Here is a 14,184-nt window from a genome sequence, read left to right on the forward strand (position 1 = left end):
GTGGAGGAAAACCCTGATAATGATGTGCCATTTGCCCAGTGGTTGTCTCAGGCCAGTCAGTGCCTGTCATTAGACACCCGTATCCTCAGTGCCGAGGAGTATACAACCATCGACAGTGATGTCCCCTCCACTGAGGACTTGAATAAGGGACAGGAGAAGCGTCTAGTGGAGGAGTGTCTACCAGGGACACTGAGGAACAAGACACACAAGAGAAGGAACAGGAACAGCAACCTACATCAACAACAACAAGATTACATTTGTATAGCGCCTTTCACGTCAGGAGGACGTCCCAAGGCGCTAGACAGTGTACAGCATTTCAGACCCGAGCTGGGGAGAAAGGAGGGGAGGGGAAGGGGGGGTGACTGATGGCATAGGAGGAGGGTTTTGAGGCAGGACTTGAAGGAGGCTAAGGAGGGGGCGAGGTGGAGTGATTGGGGGATGGAATTCCAGAGGTTGGGGGCAGAGTGGCTGAAGGCTCTCCCACCAATGGTGGAGCGGGTGGGTCGGGGGACGTGGAGCAGGTCAGAGCCGGCTGAGCAGAGGGAGCGGGCGGGTTGGTAGGGGTTTAGGAGGTCACAGAGGTAGGGTGGGGCGAGGCCATGGAGGGCTTTGTAGTTGAGGACCAGGATCTTGAACTGGATCCTCTGAAGGATAGGGAACCAATGGAGTCGGGCGAGATTGGGGGAGATGGTGTCACGGAGTTTGGTGCAGGAGAGGACACGGGCTGCAGAGTTCTGGATTATCTGCAGCTGTGGAGGGAGGAGTTGGGAAGGCCGACAAGCAGGGTATTTGCATAGTCGAGCCTGGAGGTGATGAAGGCATGAACAAGAGTTTCAGCGGCCTGAGGGGTGAGGTAGTGGCGGAGTCGGGAGATGTTATGGAGGTGAGGGAGGCAGAGAGAGTCGTGGCTTGGATGTGGGGAAGAAAAAAACAGTTGAGGGTCGAACAAGACACCGAGGTTCCTGACTGGCTTGGTGAATTGAAGTGTGCAAATATAAAAGCCCCCTCTCACTTATGCTGATGCACTGGTTTTGTTGTGACAAGTGAAGGACTTTTGCCTTGAACATTGACACAAAGTATGGCAGACTTTGGCTGATGCTGAGGATCAGCTCCAGGCCAAGGCAGCGCAGGTTAAATCAGCCAAACAGTGCTGGACACTTTATTCAAGAGATGAACATTTTGTGTGATTTTAACTTTTCACGTGAACCTTAAATAATAAACCTAAGATCTATTTTAAATGTGACAATGCCTTTTTTTTAAATTTGTATTGCAAAGTATGGTCGTTGAATGTACATCACCCTTACCCATTATCAATGTGCAAAACATTATATCAGTGACCTGAATCACCCAACCTGTTTCAGTAATCAGGTCACAACAAAAAAAATACATTTATAGAGCGCCTTTCAGGTCGAGAAGACAACAACAACAACAACAACAAGATTCGATTTATAAAGCGACTTAAGTGAGACGTTCAGTGAGGTTCTACAATATATTCTGTGAAGTGCTTTGAGATATTTCAACAAAGTGATAAGGTGCCATATCAAATGCAAGGATTATTACTATTATATTTTCCTGCTTCTTGTTTACTTATGAGGTTTATAATTCAAACTAATAATACTTTGGCTCCCTCATATGGTCTCAATAACATGCTAAGGCACGATATCAAATGCAAGGATTATTATTTAATGAACAAACATCTGTTTTCCTTTCGCGACACGCGCAACATGCAGCATTTTGCACCTGTGTTATGCACAAATTTTAGCAGATAACCCATAAGGCGTCTGAGGAAGTAGAGCTCACGCAACAATAAAAAAAACATGCACACACCCTGCTTTTCGTACTAACATTTTATTAACAAATACACAGCTTAAAGTTCACATGGGATTACGCGGATTGAGATCACATGCCCAACTGATAGTGTGAATTACACTTTTACTGTCAAAGCAAAATGGAATTTCATTCGCATCTGGATTCCCAATTCGCCACATGTGGTTCGTGGCTAACATATTGGATAATCCTGCGATAAGGATAATAGTTGGACTCTAAACCAGCTAAAACCACATAATGTACCATAAAACAATCATCACCAACAGGCCCTCTGGACAGTGGGTGAGATGGGGGGAGGGGATCAGCCTATGTGACTTCCCTTACCCCTGGGCCTGCAGTGCTCTGTCCAGCTGTTTCCAAGTCTCCAAAGCCTTGAGGTGGTTGGAGTCGGCTTTGTGCCGGCCCTGAGCCTTCTGGTACTCCTGCTTCCTGCGGTTCACCACCTTCGTGGCCCACTCTCTGAGCTTGGCCATAGGCAAACTCTTGTCTCCTCTCTGGATCAGGCCCTGGATCCGCTGCAAGGTGGTGATGTAGCCGCCCTTTTTCAGCCAGATCTTGGGCCATTTCACGTTTTCCCCCGAATCCACGGTCTCTTGCAACGCCTTCTCCCAGCGCCTCAGGATCCCCTTGAAGCCGGCTTTATTGTCCATCGCCGAGAAGAAGATTTGGAAGAACTGGTTCTCCTCCCAGTGACGACCTCCACGCCCGTCCAGCTCATCCTGAGGTAACTCTCTATCCACGAACGCAGAGAATATCTTGGCAAAGGCAGTTGGAGGTGCCACATCGTGCGCCTGAACTCTTCCGGGTTTTGGTACAGTGGCAGAGGCAGAGGCAGCGGCAACTGCGGACCGCACCTTCTTCACCTTCACCTCTCCGATTCTCGGGCCAAAGCCACTTCTCGAGGCCACCTGACGGGTCTGAACTCCGCTGTTTCTCGGGACAACGGCTTGTCTGTGGACCCCCTGGTTCACCACAACTCTGTCCGGAACATCATCGTTGTCGGAATCCTTGCTGCCGCAGCACCCCATGGTTTCAGGCTGGCTGGGCTCCGCGTCTGGGGCTCACGCACACCCCTCTCCCAACGCGGCTGTCAGGGTCTTGCCGCGGGACGTCCTCCTGTCGTGACGAGCGCTATACAACAACAACAACAACAAGATTCCATTTATAGAGCGCCTTTCACGTCAGGAGGACGTCCCAAGGCGCTGGTCGTCTCACCAGCGACACGGAGCTCGGTGTCTGTCCTCAGTCTCCCCCCACACACTCCCGCCACCACAAACGTCTGTCCTGACAGTGAATTGGGAATCTCCCCACTCTCACACACTCTCTGTCCCCTCCTCCCCCTCTATCCTTCACCCTCTCTCTCTCTCTCTCACTGTGTTTTCTCTCACTCCTCAACTCTTACTCTATTCTTTCCCCTCTCCCTCTCTCACCTTCTCTCTCTCACTCTCTCTCTCCCACTCTCTTCTCTCTCCTCTGTCTCACTCTGTCAGTCCCTCTCTCTCCTCTCTCTCACTCTCTCACACTCTCTCTCCTCTGTCTCACTATGTCAGTCCCTCTCTCTCCTCTCTCTCACTCTTCTCGCTCCTGTCTCACTCTATGTCAGTCCCTCTCTCTCTCTCTCTCTCTCTCACTCTCTCTTCTCTCTCCTCTGTCTCACTCTATGTCAGTCCCTCTCTCTCTCTCTCTCACTCTCTCTTCTCTCTCCTCTGTCTCACTCTATGTCAGTCCCTCTCTCTCTCTCTCTCTCTCACTCTCTCTTCTCTCTCCTCTGTCTCACTCTATGTCAGTCCCTCTCTCTCTCTTCTCTCTCCTCTGTCTCACTCTATGTCAGTCCCTCTCTCTGTCTCTCACTCTCTTCTGTCTCCTCTGTCTCACTCTATGTCAGTCCCTCTCTCCTCTCTCCTCTCTCTCTCACTCTCTCCTCTCTCTCTCACTCTCTCACTCTTATTTGATCAACAACGAAACCTCAAGGAACAGCTTTGATTCCGGCGATGGGGAATCTGTCTCTTTCTCCTCTCATTCTCTCCTCTCTCTCCTCACTCTCTGATCAAGTGGAAGGATAATAACATCAACACAGAAACCTTCTCGAGAATGTACAGGCGATTTCGATTTTGGGTACTGACAACACTGACAACACTGAGTAAATCTCTTCCACAATTAGTTTCGTTTCCCAAACCGACGTTACGAAACCGAATCTGTATGAGAGAGAGAGGGGGGAGGGGGGGGGGGGGTGAGACTGTGTGAGAGAGAGGGGGTGAGACAGAGAGAGAAGGGGTGAGACTGTGAGAGAGAGGGGGTGAGACTGTGTGTGTGAGAGAGAGAGGGTGAGAGAGAGGGTGAAACTGTGAGAGAGAGAGGGTGAGAGAGAGAGAGAGGGTGAGACTGTGAGAGAGAGAGGGTGAGAGAGAGAGAGAGGGTGAGACTGAGAGAGAGGGTGAGACTGTGAGAGAGGGGGTGAGACTGAGAGAGAGAGAGAGAGAGAGAGAGGGTGAGACTGAGAGAGAGAGAGGGTGAGACTGAGAGGGGGTGAGACTGAGAGAAAGAGGGTGAGACTGTGTGTGTGTGAGAGAGAGAGAGGGTGAGAGACAGAGGGGGTGAGAGGGAGAGTGTGAGAGAGAGAGAGGGTGAGAGAGAGAGGTTGAGACTGAGAGAGAGAGAGGGGGGGGGGTGAGACTGTGTGTGTGTGAGAGAGAGAGAGAGGGGGGGGTGAGACTGTGTGTGTGTGTGTGTGTGTGAGAGAGAGAGGGGTTGAGACTGTGTGTGTGTGTGTGAGAGAGAGAGAAAGACACAGATTGACAGAAAGAGAGTGATTGACAGAAAGTCACTCCAGAAAGTGGAGTCCTTGTAGCTCAGTGGTTGTCGCACTCTCCTCGCAAGCGAGAGATCTGGGTTCAATCCCCGGGCCGTGAGAAACATTGGGACAAGCTTCGTAACTCTACACACTTTTGTTTACCCAGCAGCAAGCAGGAACCCAGCTACCAGTCGATTGGCGAATCGCTTTTCCGGGGATAATAATTCCTTCAGAAAAAAATAATAAATTGATCATTTAATCCACAACTGTATGTGGGACACCGCTGGGCACAATTGGTTGAGACGTTTCGCCCACAAAATATACATTCAATTCACTTTACAGTATATTCTGTGAAGCGCTTTCAGACGTCTCAAAGACATGATAAGGCGCTATATCAAATGCCAGGATTATTATTATAAAGTGTGGGTGTGTATGAGAGGCGGGAGAGGGTAAGAGATGGGGGAGGGAGTGACTCAGAGAAACAACAACAACAACAAAATTACATTTGCATAGCACCTTTCACGTCGGGAGGACGTCCCAAAGCGCTGGACAGACAGAGTTACGGACCCGAGCTGGGGATTGGGGTGGTGGAGGGTGGAGGGCAGGCGGGGGGGAAGCAGGGAAATCGAAAGCAAAGTCGAAGAGGTGGGTCAATTTTTATCTGCCACACTTCTCTTACAAGCAACTGTTTGTGGAGTCCAATTGTGGAGTTGCAAGCAATTATTTGTAGCGTATTGGTTAAAGCACTCGCCTCGCAAGTAAGAGAACTTGGGTTTGATTCCCGGCAGGGCAAAATGTTAGGCAAGTTTCCTTACTCCACACGCCTCTGTTTGCCTAGCAGTAAGTAGGACCCCAGTTGTTAGTCGATTGGCAGATTGCTTTTCCGGGGATAATAACCCCTTCAAAAAAATAAATAAAATAATAATAATAATTTGTTTACTCAATCCATGAGTGTTTGTGGGACACTGCTCAGCACAATTAGCGGCCGCATTTCGCCCACGTAATATACAGTCAATTCATTTCACAGTATATTCTGTGCAGTGCTTTGAGATGTCTCGAAGACATTATAAGGCCCTATATCAAATGCAAGGAGTATTATTATTCTCTTCATCAAATGTTGTCCTTGACCATTAACCCATGCTATGCTTCACTTACGAGAACAAAGACTTCAAACAACTCACTCTGCTCACACTCCCTGCTACAACAGTCTGTTTCTCAGAGTTTCAGAGCTTGAGACTACTCCAACACACTCCCACATCTGGATGCCAAAGCCCCTCTAGTCACACATCTCTACAAAGCTACACAAAAACAGCAGATAAAGAAAAAACAGACACTGCTACAGTATTCATTCGTATCAAGGTTAGAAACGTTCTCAGAAGAATTTCAATTAAAAAGATATAGGAGTACAAACGTTAAACACCTGCCATTAAAAGCAAAATACATAAATGCAATCAAAACATTATAATAAACAACTTCACAGAATCAAATGTGTTTTTTGGAGCCGTGCTTAAGAGTATCCAAACCAAACCGAGAATTCCATGCTTCCTACCTACACATGGAAATTCCCGAGATAGATTGTTGGAATGGAATGCGCACTCTCTCCCAGGGGGGACACATCCTGCTTACCTAATGCTGGAAAGAATTATAATAATAATCCTTGCATTTGGTATAGCGCCTTATCACATCATTGAGACATCTCAAAGCGCTTCACAGAATATATCGTATGATAAAGTGAATTGACTGTATATTCTGTGGGTGAAACGCGGCAGCCAATTGCTCACAGCAGTGTCCTACAAACAATGGTGGATTGAGTGAACAAATTGTTATTTTAATTCATAGAAATTTTGGAGGGATTATTTCCCCAAAAAACAAACTGCCAATCAACTAACAACTGGGTTCCTACAGACTGTAGGTAAACAGAGGCATGTGGCGTAAGGAAACTTGCCTAAGGTTTCACCCAGCCCAGGAATCGAACCAAGGGCCTCTTGCTTACAAGGCGAGTGCTCTAACCAATAAGTACAGGACTCCACAAGCTGTTAGGTACAGGTTGGCTGGAGCAAAAGCTTGGGGACCCCAGAGTGTGCGTTGTGGTACTGCTGGAGTCTCACCAGCGAAAACTGCATAAAACCGCTTTGATATAATAGTTAGGGAGAAACTGTTTCCTCTGGCGGGTGGGTCTGTAATCAGAGGACATAGATTTAAGATAATTGGCAAAAGAACCAGAGGGGAGGCGAAGATAATGTTTTTTACGCGTCGAGTTGTTACGGTTTGGAATGCACTGCCTGAAAGGCTGGTGGAAGCAGGATCAATAGTAACTTGCAAAAGGGAATTGGTAAGGTACTAGAATAGGTAAAAATTGCAGGCCTATGGGGTAAGAGCGGGCGAGTGGGACCAATTGGCAACTCTTTCAAAGAGCCGGCACAGGCATGATGAGCCGAATGGCCTCCTTCTGTGCTGTAAGATTCTATGATTCTAGTCTTAAGTTCTCTTAAATGAAGCATAGCATGGACCAATTATAATAATAATAATCCTTGCATTTAATATAGCGCTTTTCACGTCTTCTCGAATGTCTCAAAATGCTTCACAGGTCAAGGACAACATTTGGCGAAAATAGCTGCTTGTTTGAGTAGGGTGTGTCTCTCTCTCTCCTGTCTCTCTCACACACACCCACTCATTTCTTCCGTGGAGGGAGGGGAGAGAGATAGAAGTGTCTTTGCTGATCAGTGAGAGAGGGAGTGTGAGGTCAGAGAGTGTGTGTGAGAGAGGAAAACAGAGAAAGAGGAAGTAAAAGAGGGTGAGGCAGAATATTGTTGTCCCATCGCCAGCTAGAGAAATCAAAACTATTTCTCAAGAACGATTTGTTGTTGATGAGTGAGAGGGGGAGAAACAGAGAGAGAGGGAGAGTGAAAGAAAGGGGAGAGAAGAGAAACACTGAGAGAGGGGGATAGAGAAGAGAGAGAGAAAAAGAAAAGGAGAAAGAACAAGAGTGAGAGAGTTAGGGAGACGAGAGAGACAGAGAGGAGGAGTGAGACCAGTGTTTCCTGTTTCATTGCCTTTCCTGGTTCACTATCAGCATTTCCTGGTTCACTATTGGCCTCCGTGGTGGGCAGGGGAACCGAGGACAGACACCAAGTGCCGTGTTGCTATAACGACTTGCATTTGTACAGCGCTTTTCACATCAGGAGGACGTCCCAAGGCGAACCCCTGACAGCCACGTTGGGAAAGAGGTGTGTGTGAGCCCAGGAAGCGGAGCCCAGTCATCAGACACCATGGGGTGCTGCGGCAGCAAGAAATCTGACCGCGACAATGAGGGTCTGGAGAGCGTTGTGCACGAGGAGGCGGCCAGAATTGCCTGTGTCATGAGTGTCACAGAGTTCCACAGTTCAGAAGTGTCCGAGGACGTGCTGGACGGGCGCCAAGACCGTCACTGGGACGACAACCAGTTCTTCCAAATGTTCTTCGAGGCGATTGACAAAAAACCTCGCTTCAAAGGGATCCTGAAGCGCTGGGAGAAAGCATCGAAAAGAGCCAACTTGAAGAATGAGAACGAGAATTGGACCATGGTCTGGAACAAACATATCGGCTACATCAACACCTTGGAGGAGATTGAGGGCCTGATTCGGAATGGAGAAAAGGGTTTGCCTGTGGCCGATCTCAGAGAGTTGGCGACGAAGGTGGTGAAGCGCAGGGAGAATGAGTACTGGAACGCTCGGAGCGAGGGCAGAGCTGACACCCGTCACTCAGTGGCTTTGGAGCATTGGAAAAATCTGGAGAGTGCACTGCAGGCCAAGAAGTAGGGGAGACCACAGAGGCTGATCCCCTCTCCTCAACGCACCCCCAAAGGTTAATCTGTCAGACATCAAGACCTGGATGAGAACTAACTGTCTTCAGTTGAACGTCACAAGACCGAGGCTCTCCTGATTGGCTCCCGTCAGCGCCTCCTCACCTCAGGCGCTGACAGCATCACCATCCATGGTGCACACTCCACCGTGCTAAGCCAGTCTGGAACCTTGGGGTCTTGTTTGACCCCCAACTGTCCTTTCTACCGCCATGACCCTCTCTGCTGTTCTCGACCTCCGCAACATCGCCCACCTCCTCCACTGCCTCTGCCCTTAAGCTGCCGAGACCCTCATCCACACATTGATCACATCAAGGCTCGACTTCGCCTACTCCCTGCTTTACAGTTCTCCTAACTCTTCCCTCCACAAGCTGCAGATCATTCAGAACTCTGCAGCTCATGTCCTCTCCCGCACCAGGCTCCGCAACCCTATTATCCCCACCGTCGCCCGGCTACACTGGTTCCCCAGCCCCTAAAGAATAGAGTTAAAAATCCTCGTCTGCACCTTTATAGCACTCCACGACCTTGCTTCTGCCTACCTCTGTGACTTGCTAACCCCATATCAACCTGTCAGGTTCTGTCCTGATCCACATCCTCTGCCCGGCACATTCCACTATCGGAGGTCGGTCCTTCAGTCTTTCTGCCCACACCCTTTTAAACTCCATCCCACAGTCCCCTCACCTCGCCCCCTCCATTGCCTCCTTGAAGGCCCATTTCAAGACCCTCCTCTTCCCTTCCCTTACCAGAGACGGGAATCGATCCCTTCACAATCTCTAAGTTACTCGCTATATTATGCTCTAATAACATAGAACTGGCATTACTATTTTTGATTGTACTGTACTTCGATTGAGGTTTTACCATTATTTTGGATTAATAAAGAAAGCAATCTGTTTTAAACCATTTCTAGCATGAGTATTAATTGCTCTGGGACGTTAGCCTGCTTGAGGGGCACTATCTAAATGCAAGTTGTTGTTGTTATTGTCTCGCAAGGAATTCTACATGCCTCTTGCACTGGAAAATTGACTCCTTTAACCCCCTGATCTCGCGAGATCAAAGACTGCCAAATAGTGCACTCTCCCCCCATTATTGCAATTGGCTGCTTGCCAGATAGTGAGCCAACAGCATCTCACTCCCTCTTTCCCTCCCCTCTTTGAGGCAGGTCAAGTGTTTGACCGCACTGTCGGTCATCTTTTCACCTCCCTCAGCTCCCAGCCCCAGCTCGGGTGCACGGACAGCAGTGCTGAGTACTTTGAAACGTCCTTCCGATGTGAGAAAAGGCACTGTGTGAATATTATTAGTTTCTGGAAGGGAGACACAAAAATATTGCTTTTGTGGCCCACGGACATTCTCAAATCTGGCATCGGGTCCTCAACAGCCAAAAGGTTGGGCTACCCTGCTGTACAGTAAAATACCGTGAAGAGTTTTCAGACATATTGACAACAGGAGAAGGCACTATTTCAAATACAAGGTTTGTTTATATTTAAGCTGTGAATCAGTTCTGTGGCCGAGTTGAACAAGTGGAGATGATTGGAAAAGCAGGTAGTCTTGTGAACGGAGGATTAAAATGTCAAAGAGAAGTTCTGTACTGTAACAGGAGTGTGGAGCAAAGGTTGCTTGCTAAGACAATAAATGGATGTACTAAAAGCAGAGATTGAAAGGAAATAAATGACAATCAACAACAACAACAACTTGGATTTATATAGCGCCCTCCACGCCCAAAGTCTTCTCAGAGCGCTTTACAGTTATGGATCTCAGGGCCGAGCCACGGGGAGGGGGAGGGGGAGGAAGGTGACCAAAGGCACAGTTGAAAAGAAAGGTTTTCAGCAGAAATCTGAAAATGTGAAGGGAGGGAGCGAGACGAAGGGAGTGAGGAAGGCAGCTCCAGAGCCTCTGGGCATAGTGGCTGCCGAGGGTGGAGCGGAGAACTCGGGGGGACGAGGAGGAGGCCAGACCCTGAAGAACGGAGGCAACTGGTACTGTTTTGAGGAGAGAGGAGGTCAGAGAGATAGGGGGGTGCAGAGGGATGCAGGGACTTGAATGCAAGGGTGAGGATCTTGAAATTGATCGTCTCTGGGATAGGCACCAGTGCAGTCTGGCAAGGACTGGGGTAACCGGGGATGGACTTTTGTGCGGGTGAGAATGCAAGCGTCAGAGTTTTGAATGATTTGGATTTTATGGATGGTAGTGGATCAGAGACCGGCGAGGAGGGCATTAGTGTAGTACAAAGTACAAACCATCGGTTAAAAAAATGCTTTAGAAGCACTTTGAGATAGTTCAGTGTGATTAGGTGCTAAAAATTATTTTTTTGATGTAATTGATTCAGTGACACTGCATAGTTTGCACCAATACTGTTCTCTACCACATCCCAACTCCTCCGTCCCCCCCGCCACCCCGCGCAGGTCATCTCCTCCAACCTTCACTGCGAGGAGATGCTGGATTTCCTTGAATCCAAGATCAAGGGAATCCGCTCCGCGGTCACTTCCCCTCCAACATCCACCCACCACCCACTCCTTCCCTCCCACACTCCGACTCCTACCCATCCTCCCCTACGCACCTTCATACCCGTTTCCCCATCCTCTGTCACCAAACACATCCTCTCCCTGAAACCTATCACCTGCTCCCTTGACCCCATCCCCACTCCACTCCTTATCTCCCAGCTCCACCTCCTTGCCCCACATATCACAGACATCGTCAACCTGTCCCTCTCCTCTGGCTCTATTCCCATTCCCTTAAAAACTGCCACCATCACTCCCACCTTAAAAAAACCCTCCCTTGATGCGTCGCAGCTATCAAGCTACCGGCCCATCTCCAACCTCCCCTTCCTATCCAAGGTCCTGGAACGAGTTGTCGCCTCCCAGCTGCGCTCTTTCCTCTCCACCCATTCACTATTCGAACCCCTTCAATCGGGTTTCCGTGCTGCCCATAGCACAGAAACTGCCCTGGTCAAGGTCACCAATGACATCCTGACCATCTGTGACCAGGGCTCCCTCTGCCTCCTCGTCCTCCTCGACCTATCGGCAGCATTCGATACGGTCGACCACGCTATCCTCCTCCACCGCTTGTCCTCCCACCTAAACCTTCAAGGCCCTGTCCTTGAGTGGTTTAGGTCGTACCTCTCCCACCGTCTTCACTTTGTCTCCACAAATGGTTTTTCCTCCACCCCCCGCACTGTCTCGTGCGGTGTCCCTCAAGGCTCTGTCCTCGGTCCCCTCCTCTTCACCCTCTATATGCTCCCCCTTGGTGACATCATCCGCAGACATGGGGTTAACTTCCACATGTATGCGGATGACACCCAACTCTACCTTTCCTCCTCTACCCTCAACTCCACGACCACCGATGTCCTGACAGCTGCCTGTCCGACATCGAGTCCTGGACGAGAGATAACTTTCTCCAGCTCAACGTGCGCAAAACTGAGGCCCTCCTGATTGGCTCACGTCAGCGCCTCCGCACCTCAGGCGCTGACAGCATCAGCATCCAAGGCTGCACTCTCCACCTCTCAAAGCCAGTCAGGAACCTCGGGTTCTGTTCGACCCTGAGCTGTCCTTTCTCCCCCATATCCGCACCACAACTGGCACCGCCTTCCATCACCTCCGGAATGTCGCCAGACTACGGCACTACCTCACCCCTCACGCTGCTGAAACTCTGGTCCACGCCTTTATCACCTCAAGGCTGGACTATGGGAACTCTCTCCTCGCCGGCCTTCCCGGCACCTCCCTCCACAAGCTGCAGGTCATTCAGAACTCTGCAGCTCGTGTACTGTCCCGCACCAGGCTTCGCGACCACATCACTCCCACCCTCGCTCGCCTCCACTGGCTCCCCATCCCCCAGAGGATCGAATTCAAGATCCTCATCCTCACCTACAAGGCCATTCACGGCCTCGCTCCCTCCTACCTCTCCGACCTACTATCCCCCTACCTACCCGCCCGTACCCTCCGTTCCTCTGGCTCCGGTCTGCTCCACATCCCCCGCCCCAACCGCCCTACCATCGGTGGCCGGGCCTTCAGCCTCTCAGCCCCGAGGCTCTGGAACTCTATCCCCCAGTGCCTTCGCCGCCTCCTCCCTTTCCTCCTTCAAGGCCGGTCTCAAGACCTTTCTCTTTGACCGTGCCTTCAGCTCCCCTCTCGACTCTCTACCACCTCCTCGCTCCCTCCCTTCCCTCCCCTCACCCTTACCATTTCCCCCCAATGCTCGGGTCCTGACCCAACTGTACAGCGCCTTGGGACGTCCTCCCGACGTGAAAGGCGCTCAATGAATGGAATCTTGTTGTTGTTGTTGTTGCTGTTGTCGCTGTTTGTGAGCCCTTTGCTGTGCGCAAATTGACTGTCCCGTCCATATCAATGTAAGAATATTTCTTTTCAATATCAACTCACTCCAGAAGTGTGAAGTGCCTGGGGTATAAGAGAGCCTACAAGCATTTTCAGACCATCCGAGGTACTATCTCCCACCTCTTCTAACAATAGCTGGGTGAGAGAAACCAAACTTTAAGGAAATTGCCCAATGTTTCGCCCTGCCGCCAATTGAACGAAGGTCCTCTCGCTTGCAAGGCGAATGCTCTAACCACTGGGCTACAGGACTCCACTAACTTCTGGCTCCACCCTTGTGATACAGTCATCATCATTGCTGGCATTGTCTCACAGGTAACCCGAGACTGCTTTTGCTCACAAATACCCACTTCACAATAAAATCCTGAGGTACTTTGAGAGATTTCAAAGATGAAATAAATATCAAATGCAACAATGATTATTTTATTAAAAATGTTCCCTTCTACCAACAGGTGGCACCTCTCGAAGCCATGACAAAGGACCATATATTAAATGCAAGGATTATTGTTCAATACGAGTTTTTTCAGGTGCGGATCCCTGACTGTCCAGCGTCTTGGGACGTCCTCCTGATGTGAAAGCCGCTATATGAATGTGACTTGTTGTTTGTTGTTGTTGTTAGGGTGGTAAATGTATGGAACTCACTACCCCAAAGGGCTGTTGGCGCTCAGTTCTTGAACATATTCAAGACTGAGATAGATAGATTTCTTATTGCAAAAGGGATTAAGGGATATGAGGATAAGGCAGGGTTATGGTTTTAGCTGGAGTAGATTAGAAGATCAAGCCGTGAGTGAATGGCGGGGCAGGCTCGATTCCCAGAATCCAAAGTATATCATAAGTTGAATACTAACTGGTACATTTCTATTCTTCTATGGTGTTTAGATCGCACCAGAAGATCTTCCTCTTCGACAGTGTTGTGGTCATCTGCCAGGCTTGGCGTCAAGCGCCGTCGCTGTTAATCTCTTCGAGCATCAAGGGCAAGGTGGACAGCAAGTGAAATACTTTTGTAGCCCGAAGACAACCGAAACTAGCCCAATATTATGCCTTGCCTGCTAATGGGTAGCAGAGTGGTCAATTTACGCTCGTGCTCTTGAAACTGTAAGAAAAGTATTTCAAAAGAAAAAAAAAACTTTTGGAGCTTCCAGTTAAAAAAAATCAAAAATTAGTCAGCCGCCCAAAATGTTTATTTCAGGCACAGTGCCACAAAAAACCGCCCAATCGGGCGTGAAACCCGCCCAATCGGGCCACGTGCGGTCTGGAGAGGGGGAAATGGGCCCGCGACGGGGAAACAAAACTACATCTCCCAGCGGCCGTCGCGGTCACTTCCGGCGCGGGTCCCTCTCCCATTGGTGGAGAGCGCGGCCTGAGCGGAAGCGACGCTGCCATTAAGTGGCTTCCGGCGAGTCCGG

The 14,184-nt window shown here is 49.6% G+C and overlaps 1 protein-coding gene and 1 long non-coding RNA gene across 3 annotated transcripts; one reads left to right on the plus strand and one right to left on the minus strand.

Annotated features, from left to right (window-relative positions):
* Positions 1 to 1,832: 1,832 nt before the first annotated feature.
* Positions 1,833 to 4,008, minus strand: LOC103177159. 2 transcript variants are annotated; one of them, XM_007891197.2, is made up of 2 exons: positions 3,909 to 4,008; positions 1,833 to 2,958 (listed from the first exon to the last, which is right to left on the minus strand). In XM_007891197.2, exon 2 carries the CDS (start codon positions 2,853 to 2,855, stop codon positions 2,148 to 2,150), a length of 708 nt encoding a protein of 235 aa, XP_007889388.1. In that variant the 5' UTR covers positions 2,856 to 2,958; positions 3,909 to 4,008; the 3' UTR covers positions 1,833 to 2,147. The 2 variants fall into 2 exon arrangements, with proteins under 2 accessions (XP_007889388.1, XP_007889387.1); XM_007891196.2 differs by having other exon boundaries at positions 3,793 to 4,008.
* A 5,653-nt stretch (positions 4,009 to 9,661) lies between these two features.
* LOC103177158 lies at positions 9,662 to 13,903 on the plus strand. Its single transcript, XR_487682.2, has 3 exons — positions 9,662 to 9,924; positions 13,231 to 13,305; positions 13,658 to 13,903. It is a non-coding gene; the product is annotated as an uncharacterized LOC103177158 (long non-coding RNA).
* Positions 13,904 to 14,184: the final 281 nt, after the last annotated feature.

This window comes from Callorhinchus milii, unplaced genomic scaffold, assembly GCF_018977255.1.
Source record: "Callorhinchus milii isolate IMCB2004 unplaced genomic scaffold, IMCB_Cmil_1.0 Scaffold4, whole genome shotgun sequence".
Taxonomy (NCBI): Eukaryota; Metazoa; Chordata; class Chondrichthyes; order Chimaeriformes; family Callorhinchidae; genus Callorhinchus; species Callorhinchus milii.

What these genes read in the sequence shown, in the direction of transcription:
- LOC103177159 (XM_007891197.2), bottom strand. Translation starts at nt 2,855, where the DNA reads ATGGGGTGCTGCGGCAGCAAGGATTCCGACAACGATGATGTTCCGGAC.